The sequence below is a fragment of the Olea europaea genome, unplaced genomic scaffold, assembly GCF_002742605.1.
Source record: "Olea europaea var. sylvestris unplaced genomic scaffold, O_europaea_v1 scaffold2665, whole genome shotgun sequence".
In the NCBI taxonomy this organism is placed as follows: domain Eukaryota; kingdom Viridiplantae; phylum Streptophyta; class Magnoliopsida; order Lamiales; family Oleaceae; genus Olea; species Olea europaea.
The window spans coordinates 12,926-39,516 of record NW_019245020.1 but is presented as its reverse complement, the minus strand read 5'-3'; the positions used below and the strand labels follow the sequence as shown (position 1 = coordinate 39,516).

Below are 26,591 nucleotides of genomic sequence, written 5' to 3'. Positions count from 1 at the left end.
GCCCTACTCTCATTTATCTGAAACTTACAATCCAAGATGACAGAATCATCCAATCTTAGTGGGAAATTTGACAACCAGCAAGCCACACAATCGAATAGAGCGTACACTACACCCTCATATCAACCCAGATCCTCTAGGAGCTCCTTAGAAGATACCCTACATGCATTCATAGAGGTATAGAGTAAGACAAATAAAAAATTTGAGACTATGATCACTCGAATAATTGAGGAAAACAAGGAAATGAAAAATCATATGTCTAAATTGACCAAGGCCTTAGCTGTTGGAGAACATGAAAAATTCCCAGCTCAAGCTCAACCAAATTCTAATGGACAACACATGGCACAAACCTTATGTTCGGGAGAAAACAATCCTAAGAAAATGAATGCCATCACCACTCGATTTGGAAAGGTTATAGAACCAATCCCCAAACCTAGAAAAAATGAAAAAGAGTCTAGTGAGTCTGGAAAAAGTAGCCCTAGCGATGAGGTAGTAGGAAATCCATCTAGAGTATCCTTTCCTCAAGCTCCTAAGCTCACTCCGAAATCGGTCAATCTACATAGTGAAATCCTAGAATACCTTTGGCAAGTAAAAATCAATCTATCTCCTTTGCACGTGATTTCACAGGTTCCTACATATGCTAAAATCCTTAAATACTTGTGCATTGTGAAAAGGAGACATAACGTTAAGAAAATTACTTTCTTGATTGAACAAGTGAGTGCTGTGATAGAAAAAAGGATCCCACCGAAATATAAGGACCTCGACTGTCCTATTGTTTCTTACATCATCGGGAACCATGAGTTTGCATAAGCTCTTCTTGATTTAGGAGCTAGTGTTAATCTCATGCCCTATGTAATACCTGTTGTTAGGTCTAGGTGAGATAAAACCCACTTTTGTGTTTCTACAATTAGCTGATCGGTCCATTATAAGTCCTAGAGGAGTAGTTGAGGATGTGTTAGTTCAAATTGATAAATATTACTACCCTGTTGATTTCTTAGTTTTAGATCTAAAAGTTGATTCTAAAATTCCTATCATTCTTGGTAAACCTTTAGAAGTTATCTTTTGGGAATATGACTTTAGAAGTCAATATTTTTCACATCACTAAGCAACCAACAGAAAATGATGAGTGTCATCACACATATATGATTGAGGCACTCACTCAGGAGGAGGCATCTGCAACTGCTGATTTTAACCCCTTGAAACTTTTTCTTTTGAATTCAGCAATTCCAGCAAGTCTTAATAATGAAGAGTATGCTAACGTTTGTGCTGTTTTTGCAAAATTTCAAGATTATGGGACATCAACATGGCAACCCGAGTTTGAAGAATTGCTAGAAAAAATGGAAAGACAGCAACCATGAAGCATTGAGAGCCCCAAACCAGAGTTGAAATCGTTATCTCCAAGACTCAAACACGAATTTTTTGGACCAGGTGATACTTTTCTTATAATTATATCTTTAGAATTGGATGATTTGCAATGTAAGCAACTTTTGTACATTCTGAATGAGCACAAATTTGCATTTGGCTGGACCATAGCTAACATTAAGGGTATTAGTCCTCTAATTTGCTCACATAGAATTAATCTAGAGGAAGGAACCACCCCTAGAAGAGACCCACAATGTAGGCTAAACCCCAATGATGAAAGAAGTTGTGAAAAATGAGGTGTTAAAATTATTAGATGCAGTTATCATTTACCCGATTGCAAACAGTAAATAAGTTAGTCCTACACAAGTAGTCCCTAAAAAGTTAGGTGTCATTGTGGTGAAAATGAAATGGGTGAAGTGGTCTCCACAAAAACAGTGACTAGATGGCGCATGTGCATTGATTATAGGAAATTGAATGCTGCCACCCATAAAGACCACTTTTCCCTTCCCTTTTTAGACCAAATTCTGGAGTGTATGGCTGGCCATCTCTTTTAATGTTTTCTATATGGCTACTCTGGTTACTATCAAATTAAGATAGCCTTCGAAGTCCAGGAAATGACCACATTTACTTATCCATTTGGTACCTATGCATTTTGTAGGATGCCATTTGGACTTTGTAATACACTCGTTACATTTTAAAGATGCATGACAAGCCTATTTAGTGACATGGTAGAGGATTGCATGGAAGTCTTCATGGATGACCTGACTGTGTTTGGAGTCTCGTTTGATGCATACTTGTTGAATTTGAAAAGAGTCTTGACCTAGTGTGAGGAAAAAGGTTTAGTTTTAAATTGAAAAAAATGTCATTTTATGGTACCTTTAGGAATTGTCTAAGCACATGTAATTTCTTCCAAAGGGATAGAGGTCGACAAATCTAAAATTGAATTAATCTCTAAATTGCCTACACTTAAGATAGTGAAAGACGTCAGATCATTCCTAGGTCATGCAAGTTTTTATAGGAGATTTATACAGAACTTTTCATCGACCATTGTGTAACCATCTAAGTAAAGAAGCCACTTTTGAATGGACCTCAGAATGCCAAGAGGCATTTAAAACACCGATTAACAAACTCACTTCCACACCTATATTTCAACCACTTGATTGGACATTACCGTTTGAAATTATGTGTGATGTTAGTGATTATGCAGTAGGTGCTATACTTGGACAGCAAAGTGAAGATAAACCTTTCGTTATTTACTACGCTAGTAGAAATCTAAACAGTGCTCAAATGAACTATTCCACAACTAAAAGAGAGTTACTAACTATAGTCTTTGCGCTTGATAAGTTTCTATTTTGATTGACTCTCCTGTTACAATTTTCATAGATTGTGCAACCTTAAGTATTTTCTTACAAAGAAGGATACTAAGGCACGTTTAATACAGTGAATTTTGCTTTTACAGGAGTTTGATATTACCATCAAAGATAAGAAAGGAGTGGAGAATGTCGTAGCAAACCATTTGTCAAGGCTGACCTTTGAAGACAATATAAACACCTTGCCAATCGAGATGAATTTCCAGATGAGAATTTATTTTCTGTTTCTTCTCTACCATGGTTTACTTATATTGTAAATTATTTAGCTGTAGATGAAATCTGAAAGGATTGGAGTGCACAAGATAAGAGAGAGTTCTTGGTTGAGGTACGTAATTTCTTCTAGGATGGCCCATGTTTGTTTAAGTACTGTCCCGATCAAATCTTAAGACGTTGTGTCCCCAATAAAAAGATACTTAGCATACTTAATTTTTGTTGTACTCAAGCATGTGGTGACCATTTTTCTATTAAAAAGACTACGGTAAAAATTTTGCGATATGATTTTTACTGGCCCACCTTATTTAAAGATACTAATGCTTATTGTAGATCTTGTGAAAGGTACCAAAAGTTAGGTGCTGTGTCCCGACGTAATATGATGCCTTTAAACCCTACTTTGGTAATAGAAGTACTTGATTATTAGGGAATTGACTTTATAAGATCCTTTTCACCTTCTTTTGGTTACCTATATATTATTACGGCAGTAGATTATGTGCCTAAATGGGTAGACGCAACTTCTTGTAGGGCTAATGACAATAAAATAGTTGTTAAATTTCTCAAAGAAAATGTTATTATTAGTGATAGAGGCACATACTTTTGCAATCGTTCATTTGAGGCATTACTGAAAATGTATGGGGTTATTCATAAAATTTTCATTGTTTACCACCCCCAAACTAGTGGACAGGTAGAATTGGTTAATAGGGAGATTAAGCAAATATTGGAGAAAACGGAGAACCCCAATCGTAAAGATTGGTCTTTAGGAAATTTTAATTAACTGAGTTAGAAGAGTTGAGAAATGATCCTTATGAGAGTTCTAGAATCCATAAGGCAAATGAAAGCATTTCATGATAAAAACATTTTGAGAAAGACTTTTGAACCAAATCAAAAAGTATACTAGTATTATTCTAGACTCCATAAGCACCCAGGAAAACTTTTTTCTAGGTGGACTAGCCCCTTTGTGGTACTACGAGTTTTTGAACGTGGGGTGGTTGAAATTAAAGATCCTAATGTTGGTAGAGTGTTCAAAGTGAATGAACAGCATCTCAAAATAGCTCATGGGCAACAGGTGCCTGCGGTTGAAGAAATTTCTCTTGCAGACCCCGTTTACTATCCTTAACATCATTCATGTTTGTCTTTCACTTTGCTTTTTTTTTGTATATTTAATTTTAGATTTTTTTTCTTCTTAGTATATTTTGCATTCATTTTTAGGTTTATTTTCATTCCTTGCATTGTCCCTCAATTGAGATCTTTCAGGCTTTTTATCCTTCAAGCTTATGTTGATTTACTGCAGTATTCAAATAATACCTTACCTCTTTTTATTTTTGAAGACATTTTTATGCATTGAGAACAATGTAATATTTAGTTGGGGGATGATCAATTTGAATTTTGTTGTAAATTGCTTAAATAATTGCGAATCATATGGAATTGAGAGGAAGTTTTTGTTTGAGTCTATGATTTGTTGCATGTCTATTCCCTTGAATGATAAAATAGCCACTAGGAGTTAATTTTGTGTAATGAGAGTCTAGATGTTGGGACACTTGCTGAATTTTGTGAATTGAAAACTACTTTTGAAAATAACATAACATGGTCTGTGCTAAGACGGTGGATCATACATGGGAAATAATGACAGCCAATTTCGGATTGAATTTGAGCCTTTAGACCAGTTCTTTTTCATGATTATAATCCCTTAGTAACCACTTTGAGCCAATACACATATATAGCCATTTCTTTCCATGTATCTATATTATCCATACCTCTTTACATTGGAATAAAGTCTATAAACATCTTCTTCTACTTTTATGCTTCTAAGTGTATAGTAGGTATTAAATGTTCATTTGAAAAGAAAAGTGACAAGGAAAGCGATAAGAGTTGATAAGTGCTAAAGTGAAGAAAGAAAACACAAAAAACAAGAAAAAGAAAAAGAAGGAAAATATGAAAAAAAATACAAAAAAAATAAAAAAAAGAGAAAAAATGTAGAAAAGAAAAAGAAGACAGATGTGAGGAATTGAAATATTGAGGAATGCACTTATGTAAAGGATGAGATTTATTGAAATGCTTGATAAAATGCCTAGTTATGTATTTGGAAGTCCTTAAATTCTTTTTACCCCTCTTTATATATCTCCCGACTTAACCTTCTTTACAACCTTTTGCATTGGCTGTTTTGATCCTATGTGGGCTTGCGGTAAGAAATTGATGAATTCTCGATTGATAGTGTGCCTATCATGTAATCAATGTTTGTCTGTTGCTTGTGCATAGTTGTTTAAGCCTCCATGTTTTGAGTGAATATCTTTCTTAGCTCCATAGAGGGAAACTTTGCACTAAACAATTTGATACTCGTGAGTTATGGGGCTGGACCTTTAGCTCGAGACATACTTGATGTTGCATGTTTAGGGTTGGCGGTAAAATGGCTATGGCTTGATACACACTCACACATTTGGTAAGTGTTTTTGTGTCACAATCCTAATTTAGTCATTTAACTTTACGTATAAAGATTTCAAAATTTTATATACTTTGTGAAGAGAGAAAACTTTTGGCTATTTGTAGAGTATGGAGTAGGCAAACAACAATAAATATAAGATAGTTGAAAATTTTCTTATATACTTGGTTACATTGCAAAAAGTATATTAGAGACTAGTAGATATACAAAAATTACATTACAAAAGTTTTCACTACACAAAAATTGCACTACGCAAAAGTCGCACTATGCACCATATCTTACTATCATAACCAATTGATTTATATCAAAGACCACCAGGACATATTATTTCTCTAGGAAAATCATTTGGAAATAAGTACGTCATAGTAGTGGCCTTGAAGTAGTCAACATAGTAATGGGATCCCACAAAGTGATGGAAACCCAAAAATTTTGGATACGTCATCAATGTGTGGACTTCCTTGACATACATGCAATATCGGCCATTTTCTGAAGTCATCCATTCACCCGAGGTGAAGTTAATGTATTCAATAGTGATCATCTACAAGAATATGTGAATAGATTTCAGTGAGTAATCTATACCATAATCATTCTTTAATTTGAATAAGAAAGGAAAACAATGGGCCCCCATTATAGATGTTCAATCCTACCCATGCGCGTAATATGAATATAACAATATATGAGCTCATTAGTTATTACACAAACTTGGTATGAAAACAATAATATTAATCATTATCCAATGCAATGCCAATATTCAACGCAATGTCAATATGAATGGATAGAATCTTGGATCTATAAATGATTTGAAAGGCAAGAAGTAATCCAATAAACATAATTGCAATAAATATGTTTGAAATAAAAGTAGGTATAGACTACTCACCTTCAAGTTGCAAGACAATTAAAGTGCTATCTTTATAAAATTACTTGACTTTGGTTCTTTTTGTATGCATTTCCATTTCTCTCCTTCTCCCCTATTTATAGTATTAATTTAGAATTAAATTAATAATTAATTTATTTTTCCTTAATCATTATTTTTCCACCTTTTACCATATTATGTCATTTGTCATTGTAGTATCTAGAGTGGCAAAGTGATATGTGTAGGGTAGCCATCTTATACCATTTGTCATTTTCATATTTAGAGTGGCAAGGTCATTTATTGAGAGTAGTCACCTCATTTTCCTTAATTTTTTTCACATGGTTTTTATCTAAAATTTTAATTCAATTTTTTTATAAGCTTATTATATTATTAAATAAATTTTTTTACTATGTTATATGAAATATACATCACAATACAAGGTATGAATATGCATTGTAAACTTACTAAAGTTTTAGGATGTCACATTTTGATATCCTGATTATCATGACATTGTTAACCTCTTGTCGTGTTGAGTTTGAAAAGGGTATGGGTTGTGGTTAAACTGGAACTTAACAATTTAAATTGTAGCATAACCTAATCGTTAATTTGTCTTGTTTTCATTAAATTGCTAGGGACTAGCAATAAAAAAATTGGGAGTGTGATAATATCACAAATTATTAAGTAATTCATCCATTTATACTTGCATTATTATGATATATTGATGCCTAAATGCACTAAGTACCCTTATATTTTGATTTAGGTTGCAAATGATGGATACAGTGAATTCGGGAGAAAAAGAGCGAAAAAGAATCAAAATGGAAGTAAGTGAAAGTCCAAGGATCAAGTTGTAAATAATTCAAAGATGAAACGGGAAGATGGAATGATGATTTGACAATGCTAGGGGTCAAATTGATGCAATTAGAAGTCAAAAAAAGTGAAATATGACCACAATATTTTCACAAATAGATTTTTAACCGCACAAGAATATTTCAGATTTTCAGTCAAAGATTGTGATCCATTTCCCCCCAGTAAACTTTCTAAGAAGGAAAGACCTATTGTAGAAAATTATAGCCCTTTTTGTTAGCTTTCTAATGCACTTTGAATCGCTTCAATAGGACTTCGGAAGAGAATGTTATGGCCAAAATATTGAAAGCTATCCAGCGTGAATTTTCTAGTTTCCTAATTCCGTTCAACCACTCATGGAAACAAATCTTCCACACCATATATAAACCCTAAATCTCCTCTAAGACCTAGAGAACATTCCCACACACTTTTCTCTCATCTTTGACACAAGAAACTCCATGGAGAATTAACAATCTTGGTGAAACCACAAAGGAACTCAATCGGTTTTGGTGATTTCAACATCCTTTAATTCATTTAGTCTAATATTTTCCCCATTAAACAATTCTAAGATTAAAATTTCCATATCTTGAATGAATTTTGATATTGGTTTAACATTTATTAGTTTTTCATCGATTTAGTCATGCTTTTTCTATCAAACAATTGAAATATTTGTTGAATTGACACCCCAAAGTTGTACTACCACTACAGCGTTATTCTTTGGGCGTAATCATTGAACAATGTATTTGCAGCTCTTAGTAGAGCAACATTCGGCATCACCAAAATATGACTGTACCCATATAAGGCATTATAATAACCTTAAGTCCTATGATTAATTTCAGTATTGAACTTTAGATATTAACTACTATTACTCAGATAGTTATCTATGTGGTAACTCTTCAATGAGTCTCCAATTTTTTGTTATCTACCAAAACATCAATGTGCTCATTTAAATGTCACTACATTTTAGCATGTGAGATCAGCTACTACTTCACAAGTAATAAATGACACAAATAATGATCTATTCGTGAAAATGATATCGGTATCTCCTTTTTACTTACAATCATGGATGATTTAAGATTCAATCATATGTTATTTGTATCTTATAATCATGACTCATTATGGTTCACAACTTATCAAGACTTGAATATACTAAATTTATTGTTTAATTATTAGAATATTAATTCAATTAAATAATAGATCGTCATAAATAGAATGTATCAATTATTTATTAAAAGTATTTACGTTCAAAACTGATTGGACCTAAGGCATAACACTTACAAACTCTCTCTTGTACTAGATTAATCAATTTTGTATCTTATACCATAAGAGTTTATATGACATTCATATTTATGCTCCAAAAACTATTTGTTAGGGGATCTGCACCTAATAATTTGTGGGAATTTTTTCTTTCTTCTTTAAGTCATTTCTTTGTATTATCTTTTTGATAAGATGATTGCATTAACACATGTTTAGTCATTGATAATACCTTAGTTCCTTCACTTGCGCGATGGTTCCATTGCTATCACAATACAGATGCATATAATCAACTACTCCAAGTTCATTGATGAACTTCGTGATCCAAATTACAACATTCGGTGTACAAGGCTTCTACTATTAAATCAGTGGTTGTTTCCTGTCTAAAACATTTCCAACACACTGCTTAAGAGTAAACTAATATTTTGATTGCGATTTACTACCATTCTAGTCTACTAAAAGTTAGCATTAGTGCATCCAAAAATTCTCAGTTTATCTTCTCCATATAATTTTTTAAGGATTTATCCATGTAGATTAGTATGAGTCAAGCAATCTTCTAGATTTATCTCTATAAATTAATAATAAGTGTATTTTATACAATTATCTAAGCCAATAAATTGGAGTATTTGTTAGTGATTTGAATAAGTTATAGCTTAATTATGTGTTAATTATGATTGTTAGATTGAATTCAATGCAAATTGGTGGAATGATAATAAAGGAACGAAAAATGGGAAAAAAATGAAAGAAATTCAAAGTTTGGGGACCAATGTGTAGGCATTCAATAGTTAATTCGGACCATAAATGATGATTGAAAATCACATATGATCAGTTGGACGCAATTTGGAGGTCAAAGAAGTAAAATACAGTTGAAGTATTTTTTCACAAATCAATTTCTAGTCGAAGAAATTATGCTCCAAAATTTTAACCTCAACTAGAGATCCAATTTTTTGATATGAAACTTTCGAATTTGAAAATTTGTATTTTTAGAAGCATTGTACTTGATCAGTCAACAATATAACATGAATAGTTAGAGTTTGCTTATTGTTCCTACTAATGGACTTACAGTATCTAAGTCTTATGTGACCTAAAACATCACAGTTATGACATGTAAGAATGAACCTAGGACCAACTTTAGGTTGGTGAACCATATGTTGCATAGATACTCTAGGCCCTGGGGCTATTACACTTTTAGGTTTGTTAGAGACAAATATAAAGTTGGTCATACTCAAAAGTTTGCGACACCTAGGTCGTATGTATCCTAACTTAACACAATGGTGATGATTGGAGATAAACATAGGAACAACTTTAGGTTTATAATTTTGAACCTTAGGCTGAATCGAGATAGGTACAAACTTGTTTTTAGAAGAGAGAGAGAGATTTTAGAATTTATTTTATTAAAGCCTAAACCTCCTCTATTCCCAACATGTTTGTTGAGACCTGTTATGTTATCAATCCTTCTTAGATCCACTAGAGAAAGATTGAAAATGGGTATTTGATTTTTCAAGATCACTCTAAGATTGATAAACTTTACTTCTAAAGACGCTTTCTCAACCCTCAACTCATCCACCTCTAGTAGACTCCTCAAGTTTGACTATAAGTATATCTTTTTCTATTCAATTTCATTCACTTTCTTAAAGACTAATTTATTAATCTCATGTAACTTGATACTCTCTTTACACGGCCATAAACCTCATAAATATCTATCTCATTCTTAGATCCTTCATCAAAATGGCATAGACAAAATTGGATCAAGGATCTATATTAACCTCCAATACTAATTGTTAAGAATATTTATCACTTAATTTGGACTCAAATATGTAAAATTAACCAAGAAAAAACCAGATGTCACTTGTTTATTGTTTCTAGATGATTAAAGTTAAATACAATGTAAACCCTAAGTTAAATAATCGCACAATATGGATCAAAAGCAATAAAGACAAAAAGTAAATCAACACCAAAAATTGTAAACAAAGGAAAATCCATTGAAAACCTTCTGGTAAACCTTGTCAAAATGATCCATTAGGAAAAATAACTTACAATTGATCCAGACATAACTAAATTTTAGTAGACTCTGATCTTTCAACTTGTAAATCACCAAAGGACTCTTCGATTGTGTAACCTGCACTTTCTATCAACTCTGAACTTCTTTTTCCTTTGCGTGAATCATCAAGAACGAACTCATTCTAAAACATCTAGAACTCCATCTGTCTTTTCCCAACTTTTGAATTGTAAAGGCTTATTAGAAATGAAAATATTTTTGGCATTTGCTCTTGTCTTGAATCAAAAGATTATTGAAATTAGTATTTGATCTCTATAGGATATAATAGCTCAACCAATGGCACAGAGATAGTTTGGGACGAATTAGGGCTTGGGTATACAATATATATGAAGTGTTTGAGGTGGTGTAGGAATTAATAGAGGTTAAAAATCATGAAATAGGGTTTTACCATGTAATCCTACAGCTTGAGTGCCAAGCTAGAGCCTAGCTAGTGGCCAAGGTTCTATTTTGGGTTGAGAGCTCGAGGGCCTAGATTAGCGAGCTCTATTGAGTAGTAGTTAGTATTTTTGTCACATCTTTCTTTTTCGATATCGAATTAAGATAATTTAAAGTGTGTTGGAGAGCTAACGTGAATGCATAATTCATCTAGAAATAGCATTTTTCAAATTTAAATATTTTCTATGTTAAAAATGTGTCGCAACTTGTGATCGAGAATTCGGAGCATGACTTGTTCAGCACTTTGACGCTCTTTTGAATTCTACTTGTATATTATTGATCATATGTAATCTTCTTAGATATCTCTTTTAACTCTTTTACTCCTTCAAGACATATACTATCAATACATTGAACTTTGACTTTATTTATAAATCTATTACTTTAATCTAGTCTAAGGCATAGTAAATTACAAATAGTGATCTACACATAACATCATAGCAAAAAGTTCAAACTCTTTCAATCCCCCTTTGGTTGGATTAATATTCAGCCATCAATGGAAGAGTTGTAGGGTGTGGGAATCAAGTAAAGACCATTTTTCCTTGGCACAGTTATTCCTTCTCCCTCCAACAAATCGACTTCACTATGTTTCATTCCTTTAGGAAGTTTCCAGTCAAAGTGGTAGAGAAGTTGAGCTAAAGGAAGCTCAACATTTGCTAAGCCAAAGTTCATACCTGGACAAGACCTCCTTCCGGCTCCAAATGGAAGAAATTCGAAGTTACTTCCCAAGAAATCAACTGAATTTTTCTCAAACCTCTCGGGTTTAAAGCTTTCTGCTTCAGGCCAATGATCTGGATCTCTTCCCAAAGCCCATATATTAATCATGACTCTGGTTTTGATGGGTATAGTGTAGCCATTAACTTCACATTCTTCCCTGCATGCTCTTGGAAGTAAAGGAACTGGAGGGTGCAGCCTCAATGTTTCCTTGATGACCAACTTGAGATATTTCAGCGATTGAACATCGCTCTCTTCAATTGTCTTCTTTCCCTTAGCAGTTTCTCTTATTTCAATTTGTGCCTTCGCCATCACGTGAGGATTTCTCATCATTTCTGCCATGGCCCAGTCGATTGTGGTGGATGAAGTTTCAGTTCCAACCGAAAACAAGTCCTGCAATCTTGACAATTGTTATTGATGCTGGACTAATAAATGCTAAGAAGAAATGAATAAAATCTTATATATAAAATCCTTACAAGAATGATTGCTTTGATGTTGTCATTAGTTATTGGAACAGCAAGTTCTCCACTTTGTTGTAATCTGAGTAGAACATCAACTATGTCTTCACCACCAAACACACCATTGCCTCTTTTAGTTTTAGCTAGGGTATCTCTACGCTCATTGATCGTGGGATCGAGAATTGCATCAAGTTTACCCTGCATCTTCAACAATCTATTTTTATTCCAACTCATGACTTGAAGCAACTTTGAAGAAGGGAAAAAATCAGCCAATGCAAAGCCTCCAGCCAAGGTTGTTCCTTCCTTCATCAGCATTATCGAATTGTCTTTGTCTCTTAGTACTTCACCGAATGCTGCTCTGCATGTCATTCAACTTGTAAATGAGGATATTTTATCAGTTAGGTGTAGGGAAAATCCCAAGTTTCACCAGTTCGGTTGGTTTATGAAAAATGAGGAATTCGATATTCTCAATTTCAATATCATATATGTTTTTTGTCCAGTAAGATGATATATAGCAACAAGTTACAGTCGTACAACTAATTGGATAATAACAGAATGAACAACAAATCAACTATTGAATTTACTACAATAAATAACAGAACAAATAATTGAAATTGCAGGAAATGAAATTTCAAACCGAGGCCTGTGTTACACACAGTTCCTTAAAACAGATTCGCCCCCTCACCGCCGGTGCTTGAGGTTTAAAACGAGCGTCCGTTTCCCAGGATACAACGGTAAAACCAGTAGCTTTCGAGCACCGCAGAAACTACTCCGGCGAACTGAACTAGTGCCTGAACTACACCACCACCAAGACAGAAATGTAGAAAAGACAGAACTCTATGCAAATGAATTTCTTGTGTATTCTAAACTTGAAAGCTTTTGCTTTGGTGTACTGAAATAAGGAAAATAAGCCACTATTTATAGGCTAGGCTACCATTAATGGCAATGACCTTTGGAGTTTCTCATCTTTTTCCTATGTGGGACAAATTCATTTTTTCCACATAAACTTCTTTTTGAGTGGCACATTTTGAGCCTCAATTTCTCATTCACCTGAGCATCATTTTTGGCAAGTAAGTATATGATTTCATTGTACTCACGGAGGAGAACACAAATCAGCTTTCATCTTCCAAATTGAACAACCGGGTCCCACTCAAAACTCGTGCCAAAGTCGGCCCATAACTCAAATTTTTTCCCCAACAATCCCCCACATTAATGAAAATTGGGAGCGACTCATGCCAAATTGAACAACCAGGTCCCACTCAAAACTCGTGCCAAAGTCGGCCCATAACTCAGTTTTTTTCCCAACAATCCCCCACATGAATGAAAATTGGGAGCGACTCATGCATATGACACATGACGACTTGTGAATGTGACACATGACGACTTGGTGATATAGATCAACAGTTGAAACCTGCATAGGATAGGTAGGTATTACCCTTTGAACCTTCCCTTGTGAAAGCATATTTACTTCACTGGCTGACCAGTAGACGCAATGTCCTTGAACTGTTCTGCTGTTTATGTAAACGATGATACACTTCACATAGGATTCTTCCTAACACATTTTAGTTCTCATTATTATATTCGTTTTGGCTATGAACATACGCCTGGATCTGTGAGAGTTCTCAAGAATTGCGCCCCACACAATTCCCTTAAAAGCGGCCCTACTTCTCTCTCACATAGGTGATTTCTTATTACAAGTAACCCGCATTACTTGGCTATTGCTTATCCTCCATCTTTAAAAGCCTATTGCTTATCCTCCATCTTTACGGGCATCACTGTTGCATCACAGGAATGGACAGGAGGTAATATCCCCCACAGTGATTATATCAAGTCTTTACAATTAGGTTGTCTCTTTAAACCTAAATCTTAAGATCTCCAGTCAACTAGGTTGGGTTTTCCTTTGTATTAACTTATCCATTCAAGGACTTAAGTTCCATTCCTCTCGATGATTTCTTAACTAACTCTAAATTTAACCCTTTGGTTAGTGGATCCGCAATGTTATCCTTTGACTTTACATAATCAATAATGATAACTCCAGTTGAGAGTAGTTGTCTAATGGTATTATGTCTATGATGTATATGTCTACACTTACCATTATATATGTTGTTCTGTGCCCTTCCAATTGCCGATTGACTATTACAATATATGCAAATTATTGGCACAGGCTTTGACCATCTTGGAATATCCTCTAAGAAGTTGCGTAGCCACTCAGCCTCTTCACCACTTTTATCAAGAGCTATAAACTCAGATTCCATAATGGATCTGGCTATCACTGTTTGTTTAGAAGATTTCCATGATATAGCTACACCTGCCAATGTGAACACAAATCCACTCGTGGACTTTGAGTCTTTTATGTTATATATCCAATTAGCATCACTATATCCTTCAATGACCGCTGGATATCTGCTGTAGTGCAGTCCAAAATTATGAGTATATCTCAAGTACCTTAATATTCTTACTATTCCTTTCCAGTTATCAGCTCCTAGATTACTCATGTATCTACTCAATTTGCTCACTGTGTAGGCTATGTCTAGTCTTGTACAACGAGTACATCAGTTTTCCAATAATTCTCGAGTATTCTACTTGAGACAAATTTTCACCTTTGTTTTTAGATAGATGTTGACTCGTATCTATCGGGGTTCTAGCCATTTCAGTATCATCCTTACTGAACTTTCCTAGGATATGTGTGACTGTCTTAGAACAAGACCATCCGACGTTCTTGAAATTTTGATTCCAAGTATGATTTCAGCTAGATCCATGTCTGTCATGTTAAATCTCGAATTTAACATGGTTTTAGTAGATTTGATCACCTTATCGTTGCTACCAACAATAAGCATGTCATCAATGTAAAGACATAAAATAACATAGCCATTTTCAATATCTTTAACGTAAACACATTTATCACACTCGTTGATCTTAAATCCACTCTCCATCATGACATTGTCAAATTTCTCATGCTATTGTTTTGGTGCTTATTTCAATCCATACAATGACTTCACCAATTTACACACCTTTTTTTCCTGCCCTGGAGACAAAAACCCTTCGGGTTGTTCCATATAGATTTCTTCATCTAAGTCTCCGTTCAAGAAGACAGTCTTAACATCCATTTGATGTACTTCAAGATTTCGCAAAGCAGCAATCGCAAGTATCATTCTAATGGATGTTATTCTCGTTATTGGAGAATATGGATCAAAGTAATCAAGGCCTTCCCGTTGTCGGTAACCTTTTAGTACCAACCCGGCCTTATACTTTTCAATAGTTCCATCTGCTTTCATTTTTCGTTTGAAAATCCACTTGTAGCCTAGTGGTTTACTTCCTGGTAAAAGATCCACTAGCTCCCATGTATGATTTTGCAGGATAGAATCTATTTCACTTTTAATGGCCTCTTTCCATTGAGGTCCTTCCGAGGAGTTCACTGCCTCTTGTTAGTTTTGAGGTTCACTTTCTAGCATATAGGTCAGAAAATCCGGACCATAAGATTTTTCTATCCTGTCCCTTTTGCTACATCTAGGTTCAACCTCAACCTCCTCTTTTGGTTCTTGGTCCTGACTATGTTCAGTCATAGTCTCATACGTCCGTTTAGAAGAACTTGCCTCTTCTTCGGACCTGCATGGAAACACATGTTCAAAGAACGAAGCGTTTCTCTACGCCATTATCGTGTTTCTGTGAATATCTTGGATTTTAGATTCATACACGAGAAATCGATAAGCACTACTGTTATGTGCATATCCAATGAATATGCAGTCTACAGTTTTCGGGCCTATCTTCACCTTCTTTAGTGTTGGGACAGCCACTTTAACAAGACATCCCCACACTCGTAAGTATTTATAGGAAGACGTTCTTCCTTTTCATAACTCATAAGGGGTCTTCTCCATTTTCTTTCGAGGCACCTTATTCAAAAGGTAATTTGCTGATAATACAGCATCCCCACATGTTCTGAGGTAATCTAGAACTTACTAGCATCGCATTCATCATCTCCTTTAAGGTGCGATTTTTCCTTTCAGCAACACCATTTTGTTGCAGTGAATACGGTGCGGTGGTTTCATGTATGATTCCGTGTTATGCACAGAATTCAGCAAACGACGCTTCATACTCATCATCTTGATCGCTTCTTAGCACCTTAATTTTCTTGTTAAGTTGATTTTCAACTTCATTTTTATCGAGAACAAATTTCTCTATCGCTTCATCTTTGCTTTTTAGCAAATACATATAGCGGTATTTCGTGCTATCGTCGACAAAAGTAATGAAATACTTATTGCCACCTCTTGTTTGTACAAATTTTAAATCACATATATCACTGTGAATTAAATCAAGTGATTCCGTATTTCGTTCAATTGACTTAAAGGACGACCTATTCAATTTTGCTTCAACACAAGTCTCACACTTATGTTTGGAATCAACATGGAATGCTGGTATGCATTTCAAGTTAACTAGCCTACGTAAAGTATCATAGTTAACGTGTCCTAGTCTACCATGCCACACATTGGAAGACTCAAGCAAGTAAACAGAAGCATTCACTTTATTATTCATTTTTGGTTTAACAACCATTACATTGAGTTTAAACATTCCATCGGAAACATAACATTTTTCGACAAACATTCCACTTTTCTACAAGATGACCTTATCTGACTCAAACACAATGCGGAAACCATGCTTATTCAAAAGCGACCCGGACACAAGGTTCTTGCGAATTTCCGACACATACAGCATGTTGTTGAGAGTCAGTTATTTTCCCCAAGTCATCTTCAGAACCACTTTTCCTTGGCCTTTGATTTCAGAAGTTGCTGAATTTTCCATGAACAACTTCTCTCCATTCTTAACTGCTTCAAAAGCAGTAAATAACTCTTTATCAGAGCACACATGTCTCGTAGTTCCGGTGTCAATCCACCACTCTTTTGGGTTAGAACCCGTCATGTTCACTTTAGAAATGACTGCTGCGAGACTCATCTCCAACACATCATGTGCCATATAGTCAACCACATTTGCTTCTTTCTTCTTCTTTAGTAACCTGCACTTCGAAGATTTGTGGCCTACTTTGTCACAGTTGAAGCACTTCCCTTGAAATTCCTTCTTAGGAATGCCCCCTTTTGGTCCTAGCTTGATTCCTTTTCCACCGGATGGCCCAGCTTTGGTTTTGTAGTTCTTACTACCTTGACCATGTTCAACAATATTGGCCTTAACCGCACCAGGATTGAACCACTTCTTTTCAAAACTCTTGTTGTCTTCTTCAATTCGAAGTCTAACAATCAGTTCTTCAACGTTCATTTCCTTTCGCTTGTGTTTCAGATAATTCTTGAAATCTTTCCACACGGGAGGCAATTTTTCAATGATTGCAGCCACTTGGAAAGTTTCACTCAGAATCATCCCTTCGGCATGAATTTCGTGAAGAATCACTTGAAGTTCATGCACTTGACTGATTACAGTTTTGGAGTCCACCATCTTATAGTCCAAGAATCGGCCGACGATAAATTTCTTAGCTCCGACATCCTCAGTCTTATATTTCCGGTCCAAAAACTCCCACAACTCCTTAGCAGTTTTCATGGTGCTATACATGTTGTATAGCGAATCTGCCAAACTGTTCATGACGTAATTCCGGCATAAGAAGTCCGAGTGGTTCCAAGCATCAACAGCACTGATTGCTTGAACATCCACCTCACCATCTTGGAGTTTTGGAGCACTTTCAGTCAAAAATCTCGCAAGATTCAAGATGGTCAGATAGAACAGCATTTTCTACTGCTACCTCTTGAAATTCAAGTCGTTGAATTTCTCCCGCTTTTCCCCAAGGTTAACCGGTACAGTAGCCACATGTTGGCTCACAACACGACTTGGCACTTGAGCCACAGTCTGAGCCATAACAGAGCTAGGCCCTGCAGCTATAGCTGCACCCATAGCCGAACTAGGCCCTACACCCATAGTAGAACCCACAGCTTGAGTTTGGGTACCTACAGCTTGGGACACATCCATGTTGGAATCCATGTTGGTGGAATCGGTTGCCATTTCGTTTTCTGAAAGAACCAAACAACAAATTAGTTTCCACAATATAACAGATATAAGAAACTAATCAGTTCAGAAATAATCAATATAGGAAACCAATTTTTCCTTTTTGAAAATCTGTTTTAAGCTTGTAGGAAAAATCCCAAGTTTCATCAGTTCGGTCGGTTTATGAAAAATGAGGAATGCGGTATTCACGATTTCAATACCGTATATGCTTTTTGTCCGGTAAGATGATATATAACAGCAAGTTACAGTTATACAACTAATTGGATAATAACAGAATGAACAACAAATCAACTATTGAATTTACTGCAATAAATAACAGAACAAATAATTGAAATTGCAGGAAATGAAATTTCAAACCGAAGCCTGTGGTACACACAGTTTCCTTAAAACAGATTCGTCCCCTCACCGTCCATGCTTGAGGTTTAAAACGAACGTCCGTTTTCCAGGATACAACGGTAAAATCAGTAGCTTCCGAACACCGCAGAAACCACTCCGACGAACTGAACTAGTACCTGAACTACACCACCACCAAGACAGAAATGTAGAAAATACAGAACTCTATGCAGATGAATTTCTTGTATATTCTAAACTTGAAAACTTTTGCTTTGGTGTATTGAAATGAGGAAAATGAGCCAATATTTATAGGCTAGGCTACCATTAATGTCAATGACCTTTGAAGTTTCTCATCTTTTGCCTATGTGGAACAAATTCATTTTTCCCACATAAACTCCCTTTTGAGTGGCACACTTTGAGCCTCAATTTCTCATTCACCCGAGCATTATCTTTGGCAAGTAAGTATATGATTTCGTTGTACTCACGGAAGATAATACAAATCAACTTTCATCTTCCAAATTGAACAACTGAGTCCCACTCAAAACTCGTGCCAAAGTCGGCTCATAACTCAGTTTTTTTTTCCCAACATTAGGTTCATGAGTTTCCTAGAAGATGACTGGATGGTTTTCAAAAGATGCGAAGACTCCTCTAGCCTTATAGAGCCAAATGATCGAACATTTTTTGTGCTTAAGAGCTCCAAAATGCATAGTTTACGCATTTGCCTCCAATATTCGTTGTATGGACTAAAAGCAATATCGGTATAGTCATACCACATAATTTTACTTCCAATACTTTCTGGCCTATCAGCACAAGCAGGATCATGAACCTTTAGTACATCTTTGGCAGCTTCACGTGATGATATTACAATTGCAAGAACTTCACCAAGTTGTAGATGGACCACTGGATCGTACTTTTTCGTTAAATTTCTTAATGCACGATGAGGATGTGCACCAACCAAGTGGTGCATGTTTCCAATCAAAGGCAGCTTCCATGGACTTGGAGAGGATGTGCACCCAAAATGTCTCGTATATATAGTGGTTGGATAGTGTATCAATATTGACAGAAATTTGCATAGATAGATATATTATTCTATTTTGATTTTTTTCACTGAATCGTTAAAATGTTTTTTAGGTGCATCAATCAAATGACATCATTCTTTGATTTTTCACCGGATTATTTTTTCTTAATTTCCGTTGCTATTCAAGTTTGCGGTACCATTATTGTTGACTTGCATAACCTTTACTTAAAATGCCCGCTGCGCTACTAAAATTTTCTACAGTCAGACTTGACTAACCTGATATAGATATTCCACGCAAATGTAATGCTAGACGACATTTAACACCATAAGTCATCCAATTATTATTTTAGTTACTCGAATTTTCTCTAGTTTTAAACTCATCACCGAATTATAAAATTTCTTTCAACTTGATCATCAAGATCGATTCTATCATAGACCAATTTTCTTCAATGGACTCCTGGTGATGCTAGTTTCCTGCATTTGTTGCATAATAATGCAAACATGTATTTCTAGTAATAAAGACAGTAGAGTGTTCTGTAAACACTACTTTTACAAATTAAAACATACGATTATTATACAACTCGACAATGAATCTTATAGCATTAATCATATTGTCTATGTTAGAATTAGGGTGTGAACAGAATTTTATTTTGAAGAGGATTGGGAATTCTAATTAAGGTCAACATTAAGAGGAATTCTATTTGTTGGAATGCTTTCAAGATCCTATTCAAAATCTATGTGATAAATTCTAGTTGAAATTCTATTTTGAAGCCCAATTGAGAATTGAAATTTGTGTTGGATTTGAAGAGATCAAGATATGGACCATGGAGAACTTTTCAGTGCCAAGCTTGAGCCCCCAAAACAGTAAAGCTGGCTTCTAGCTGGCTCGGGCTGCCTGGCGCCTGCTGGACGCTTCAGTGTCGAGGCATTGCCAACCTGGCACTCGAGGGTCATATTCATCCGGCACAGGCCCCTTTTCATGTTTTGACACATTTTGAATATTCCTTTCCATCTGTAACTCTACTTTTAGGGCTTAAAACATCCCCTATGTAATGTTAGCTCTTTATTGTATTTTAGATTAAGTTAGACATATCAACATGTAAAACAAAAATTATTTCTCCATATTTTTAGTGAAATCTCAATTTCATTACCAATTATTATATTCTTGAGTTTGTGATCAATTACTTCATATTGTGTCATACTATTTTCTCACCTATTATCACAATAAATTGATATATGATATTTTCTTTGTTGTTTATAACAAACTGATATTAGAGCAAAAGCCTTACCCATAGGGATATTTTGTTTCCTGATATGGCAACCATAAATTATGATATTTCGCTTTTAGATCGCACCACAAGATTTTCTTTATAGCTGGTAAAGATGTGAGAAATACTCGATTAGATGAATTTGGATGATGCGTTATTGTGATTTGACAATATACCTGCAACTTAAAATCAGAAGAAGAAACAATGTAGGAAGTGGAAAGCCTTATCACAAATTTCATTTTCATCTTTTGTATATCATTCTTTGAAACGTTTTGAAGGAGAAGATCGCTGCTACATTACGATTAAGATTGAAGTAATTGTGCAAGGCAAAGAGTCTTATTGGCAAATTACACTTAAACCAACACATTTATTTATGCCAGAAGGTATACTCTTAAAGATCATCTAATTGTGTTTGAGAAAATCATCGTCGATCTTAAAACCTTAGAGTTTAAATATGATGAAAAAGGAGTTTGATTTTGTTGTGTTCGTTGCCCGCTCCTTATTCAAAAGAGAAGATGAAGTATCTCATTCAAACTGAGGATCATGGATATGACATTATTGTTGATGGTGACTTTACAAATAAAATTTGTAATTCATTGTAAGAGGAAGACACTTGGTTAAGGATTGCTATAAGTTGCAGAATAAAGAAAAATTATGATTGGTAATAATACACCTTGTCGAATAGCTAGTATAGGAATTTTTAGAATTAAGTTGGTTGATGGAAGTGTCAAAACACTTGATGTAGTGTGGCATGTTCCTGATTTGAGGAAAATATTATCTCCTTAGGACTCGACTTGAAATGGTACAGATTCATTGGTAAATGTGGAGTCCTAAAGGTTTGTAGAGGTGCTCATATTGTGTTGCGGGGATAGAAAAAGTTCCAAATATATGTCTTGATGGATCAACATAGTTTAAGGGCTCAGATATATTGTCAGTTTGTTCATTATTGTTGGGACTTTAATTCGGGATCTACTTTGATGGATATGTTTAAGTCAAGTTCGTAAGTTACGCATAATTTTTCTTTGCCACAATTGTCTGCAGTGCCATTATATTCAATTTCTAGAATAAACTTGATTTTGAGAATATGCCTCCACACAGGTACAAAGATACTGACTTAGTTAATTTTGCTTCCTTCGTGGATGGAGGTGATGATTCTAGCAAAGATACTTTAGTTGAAGCATTTCGTTGTGATTCTGTTACAAAGCTTGTTTCAGCCTTGTTTGGTGATTTTGTTAATTACATTTGATTTTGTTGCTTGTGATTTGAGCCACTTTGATGTTCAAAGGTGTTCTTGGAATTTCATTACTCAGGTTTAGAGTTTGAACCCATTTGGGTTTCACGATAGAGGTACAGAATATTTTCAGTTGGAAATTTTGATGGAGAATTTCGTTTGTATTTTTGTTGAAGAGTTAAAGTTTATTCTTTGTAGTAAAATTTTGTCTTGCAGATAGACAATCCTTAAAATTTTGTTCGTTGTAGTTAATTTGTTAGGATTAAAGTGTGACTCGAATTCTATTTGGAAGATGATTGGGAATTCTAATTGAGGTCGACATTAAAAAGAATTATTTTTGTTTGAATGCTTTTGGAATCGTATTCGAAGTTTATTTGGCAAATTCTAGTTGAAGTTCTATTTGAAAGCCTAATTGGGAGTTGAAATTTGTTTTAGACTCGGGGCTTGTTTGACAAGCTTCATTTTCCACGAAAAGTGGAATTTAAATTTCATTTTCCAGCCAAAAGGTATGTTTGATGGGTAAAATTTTTCATTGAATTGGTTTTCCACCCAACCCTCCACATGATCGCTTTTTCGAGGTTTTTAAGGAATTGGTTTTCCTTTGGTCACCGCAGAAACCACTCCGACGAACTGAACTAGTGCCTGAACTACACCACCACCAAGACAGAAATGCAGAAAAGATAGAACTCTATGCAAATGAATTTCTTGTGTATTCTAAACTTGAAAGCTTTTGCTTTGGTGTATTGAAATGCGGAAAATGAGCCACTATTTATAGGCTAGGCTACCATTAATTACAATGACCTTTGGAGTTTCTCATCTTTTTCCTATGTGAAACAAATTCATTTTTCCCACATAAACTCCCTTTTGAGTGGCACACTTTGAGCCTCAATTTCTCATTCACCCGAGCATTATCTTTGGCAAGTAAGTATATGATTTCGTTGTACTCACGGAAGATAATACAAATCAACTTTCATCTTCCAAATTGAACAACTGAGTCCCACTCAAAACTCGTGCCAAAGTCGGCTCATAACTCAGTTTTTTTTTCCCAACATTAGGTTCATGAGTTTCCTAGAAGATGACTGGATGGTTTTCAAAAGATGTGAAGCCTCCTCTAGCCTTATAGAGCCAAATGATCGGGCATTTTTTGCTTAAGAGCTCCAAAATGCATAGTTTACGCATTTGCCTCCAATATTCGTTGTATGGACTAAAAGCAATATCGGTATAGTCATACAACATAATTTTACTTCCAATACTTTCTGGCCTATCAGCACAAGCAGGATCATGAACCTTTAGTACAGCTTTGGCAGCTTCACGTGATGATATTACAATTGCAAGAACTTCACCAAGTTGTAGATGGACCACTGGATCGTACTTTTTCGTTAAATTTCTTAATGCATGATGAGGATGTGCACCAACCAAGTGGTGCATGTTTCCAATCAAAGGCAGCTTCCATGGACTTGGAGAGGATGTGCACCCAAAATGTCTCGTATATATAGTGGTTGGATAGTGTATCAATATTGACAGAAATATGCAGAGATAGATATATTGTTCTATTTTGATTTTTTTCACTGACTCGTTATAATGTTTTTTAGGTGCATTAATCAAATGACATCATTCTTTGATTTTTCACCGGATTATTTTTTCTTAATTTCTGTTGCTTTTCAAGTTTGCGGTACCATTATTGTTGACTTGCATAACCTTTACTTAAAAAGCCCGCTGCGATACTAAAATTTTCTACAGTCAGACTTGACTAACCTGATATAGATATTCCACGCAAATGTAATGCTAGACGACATTTAACACCATAGGTCATCCAATTATTATTTTAGTTACTCGAATTTTCTCTAGTTTTAAACGCATCACCGAATTATAAAATTTCTTTCAACTTGATCATCAAGATCGATTCTATCATAGACCAATTTCTTCAATGGACTCCTGGTGATGCTAGTTTCCTGCATTTGTTGCATAATAATGCAAACATGTATTTCTAGTAATAAAGACAGTAGAGTGTTCTGTAAACACTACTTTTACAAATTAAAACATACGATTATTATACAACTCGACAATGAATCTTATAGCATTAATCATATTGTCTATGTTAGAATTAGGGTGTGAACAGAATTTTATTTTGAAGAGGATTGGGAATTCTAATTAAGGTCAACATTAAGAGGAATTCTATTTGTTGGAATGCTTTCAAGATCCTATTCAAAATCTATGTGATAAATTCTAGTTGAAATTCTATTTTGAAGCCCAATTGAGAATTGAAATTTGTGTTGGATTTGAAGAGATCAAGATATGGACCATGGAGAACTTTTCAGTGCCAAGCTTGAGCCCCCAAAACAGTAAAGCTGGCTTCTAGCTGGCTCGGGCTGCCTGGCGCCTGCTGGACGCTTCAGTGTCGAGGCATTGCCAACCTGGCACTCGAGGGTCATATTCATCCGGCACAGGCCCCTTTTCATGTTTTGACACATTTTGAATATTCCTTTCCATCTGTAACTCTACTTTTAGGGCTTAAAACATCCCCTATGTAATGTTAGCTCTTTATTGTATTTTAGATTAAGTTAGACATATCAACATGTAAAACAAAAATTATTTCTCCATATTTTTAGTGAAATCTCAATTTCATTACCAATTATTATATTCTTGAGTTTGTGATCAATTACTTCATATTGTGTCATACTATTTTCTCACCTATTATCACAATAAATTGATATATGATATTTTCTTTGTTGTTTATAACAAACTGATATTAGAGCAAAAGCCTTACCCATAGGGATATTTTGTTTCCTGATATGGCAACCATAAATTATGATATTTCGCTTTTAGATCGCACCACAAGATTTTCTTTATAGCTGGTAAAGATGTGAGAAATACTCGATTAGATGAATTTGGATGATGCGTTATTGTGATTTGACAATATACCTGCAACTTAAAATCAGAAGAAGAAACAATGTAGGAAGTGGAAAGCCTTATCACAAATTTCATTTTCATCTTTTGTATATCATTCTTTGAAACGTTTTGAAGGAGAAGATCGCTGCTACATTACGATTAAGATTGAAGTAATTGTGCAAGGCAAAGAGTCTTATTGGCAAATTACACTTAAACCAACACATTTATTTATGCCAGAAGGTATACTCTTAAAGATCATCTAATTGTGTTTGAGAAAATCATCGTCGATCTTAAAACCTTAGAGTTTAAATATGATGAAAAAGGAGTTTGATTTTGTTGTGTTCGTTGCCCGCTCCTTATTCAAAAGAGAAGATGAAGTATCTCATTCAAACTGAGGATCATGGATATGACATTATTGTTGATGGTGACTTTACAAATAAAATTTGTAATTCATTGTAAGAGGAAGACACTTGGTTAAGGATTGCTATAAGTTGCAGAATAAAGAAAAATTATGATTGGTAATAATACACCTTGTCGAATAGCTAGTATAGGAATTTTTAGAATTAAGTTGGTTGATGGAAGTGTCAAAACACTTGATGTAGTGTGGCATGTTCCTGATTTGAGGAAAATATTATCTCCTTAGGACTCGACTTGAAATGGTACAGATTCATTGGTAAATGTGGAGTCCTAAAGGTTTGTAGAGGTGCTCATATTGTGTTGCGGGGATAGAAAAAGTTCCAAATATATGTCTTGATGGATCAACATAGTTTAAGGGCTCAGATATATTGTCAGTTTGTTCATTATTGTTGGGACTTTAATTCGGGATCTACTTTGATGGATATGTTTAAGTCAAGTTCGTAAGTTACGCATAATTTTTCTTTGCCACAATTGTCTGCAGTGCCATTATATTCAATTTCTAGAATAAACCTGATTTTGAGAATATGCCTCCACACAGGTACAAAGATACTGACTTAGTTAATTTTGCTTCCTTCGTGGATGGAGGTGATGATTCTAGCAAAGATACTTTAGTTGAAGCATTTCGTTGTGATTCTGTTACAAAGCTTGTTTCAGCCTTGTTTGGTGATTTTGTTAATTACATTTGATTTTGTTGCTTGTGATTTGAGCCACTTTGATGTTCAAAGGTGTTCTTGGAATTTCATTACTCAGGTTTAGAGTTTGAACCCATTTGGGTTTCACGATAGAGGTACAGAATATTTTCAGTTGGAAATTTTGATGGAGAATTTCGTTTGTATTTTTGTTGAAGAGTTAAAGTTTATTCTTTGTAGTAAAATTTTGTCTTGCAGATAGACAATCCTTAAAATTTTGTCTTGCAGATAGACAATCCTTAAAATTTTGTTCGTTGTAGTTAATTTGTTAGGATTAAAGTGTGACTCGAATTCTATTTGGAAGATGATTGGGAATTCTAATTGAGGTCGACATTAAAAAGAATTATTTTTGTTTGAATGCTTTTGGAATCGTATTCGAAGTTTATTTGGCAAATTCTAGTTGAAGTTCTATTTGAAAGCCTAATTGGGAGTTGAAATTTGTTTTAGACTCGGGGCTTGTTTGACAAGCTTCATTTTCCACGAAAAGTGGAATTTAAATTTCATTTTCCAGCCAAAAGGTATGTTTGATGGGTAAAATTTTTCATTGAATTGGTTTTCCACCCAACCCTCCACATGATCGCTTTTTCGAGGTTTTTAAGGAATTGGTTTTCCTTTGGTTTTGGTGAAAATTGGTTTTCTAGCTGCTCTCTTTTTTTTTCCTATCCCCAATTGTAACAAATTCTATTCCTTTAATTGACAATTTTCATGAGAACAAAACCAAACGAACATCATAAGATAGAAAATTTCAACATTT

General features: G+C 34.8%; 2 protein-coding genes across 2 annotated transcripts; one reads left to right on the top strand and one right to left on the bottom strand.

Annotated features, from left to right (window-relative positions):
* The first annotated feature begins 207 nt into the window (after positions 1-207).
* LOC111383355 lies at positions 208-1,355 on the top strand. The gene is made up of 3 exons (XM_023007464.1): positions 208-763; positions 867-949; positions 1,050-1,355. Exons 1-3 carry the CDS (start codon positions 208-210, stop codon positions 1,353-1,355), a joined length of 945 nt encoding a protein of 314 aa, XP_022863232.1.
* Positions 1,356-11,266: 9,911 nt separating this feature from the next.
* LOC111383354 (premnaspirodiene oxygenase-like) lies at positions 11,267-20,297 on the bottom strand. Its single transcript, XM_023007463.1, has 5 exons — positions 20,167-20,297; positions 18,913-19,320; positions 14,295-14,323; positions 12,011-12,360; positions 11,267-11,927 (listed from the first exon to the last, which is right to left on the bottom strand). The coding sequence occupies exons 1-5, from the start codon at positions 20,295-20,297 to the stop codon at positions 11,307-11,309; spliced, it is 1,539 nt and encodes a 512-aa protein (XP_022863231.1). The 3' UTR covers positions 11,267-11,306.
* Positions 20,298-26,591: the final 6,294 nt, after the last annotated feature.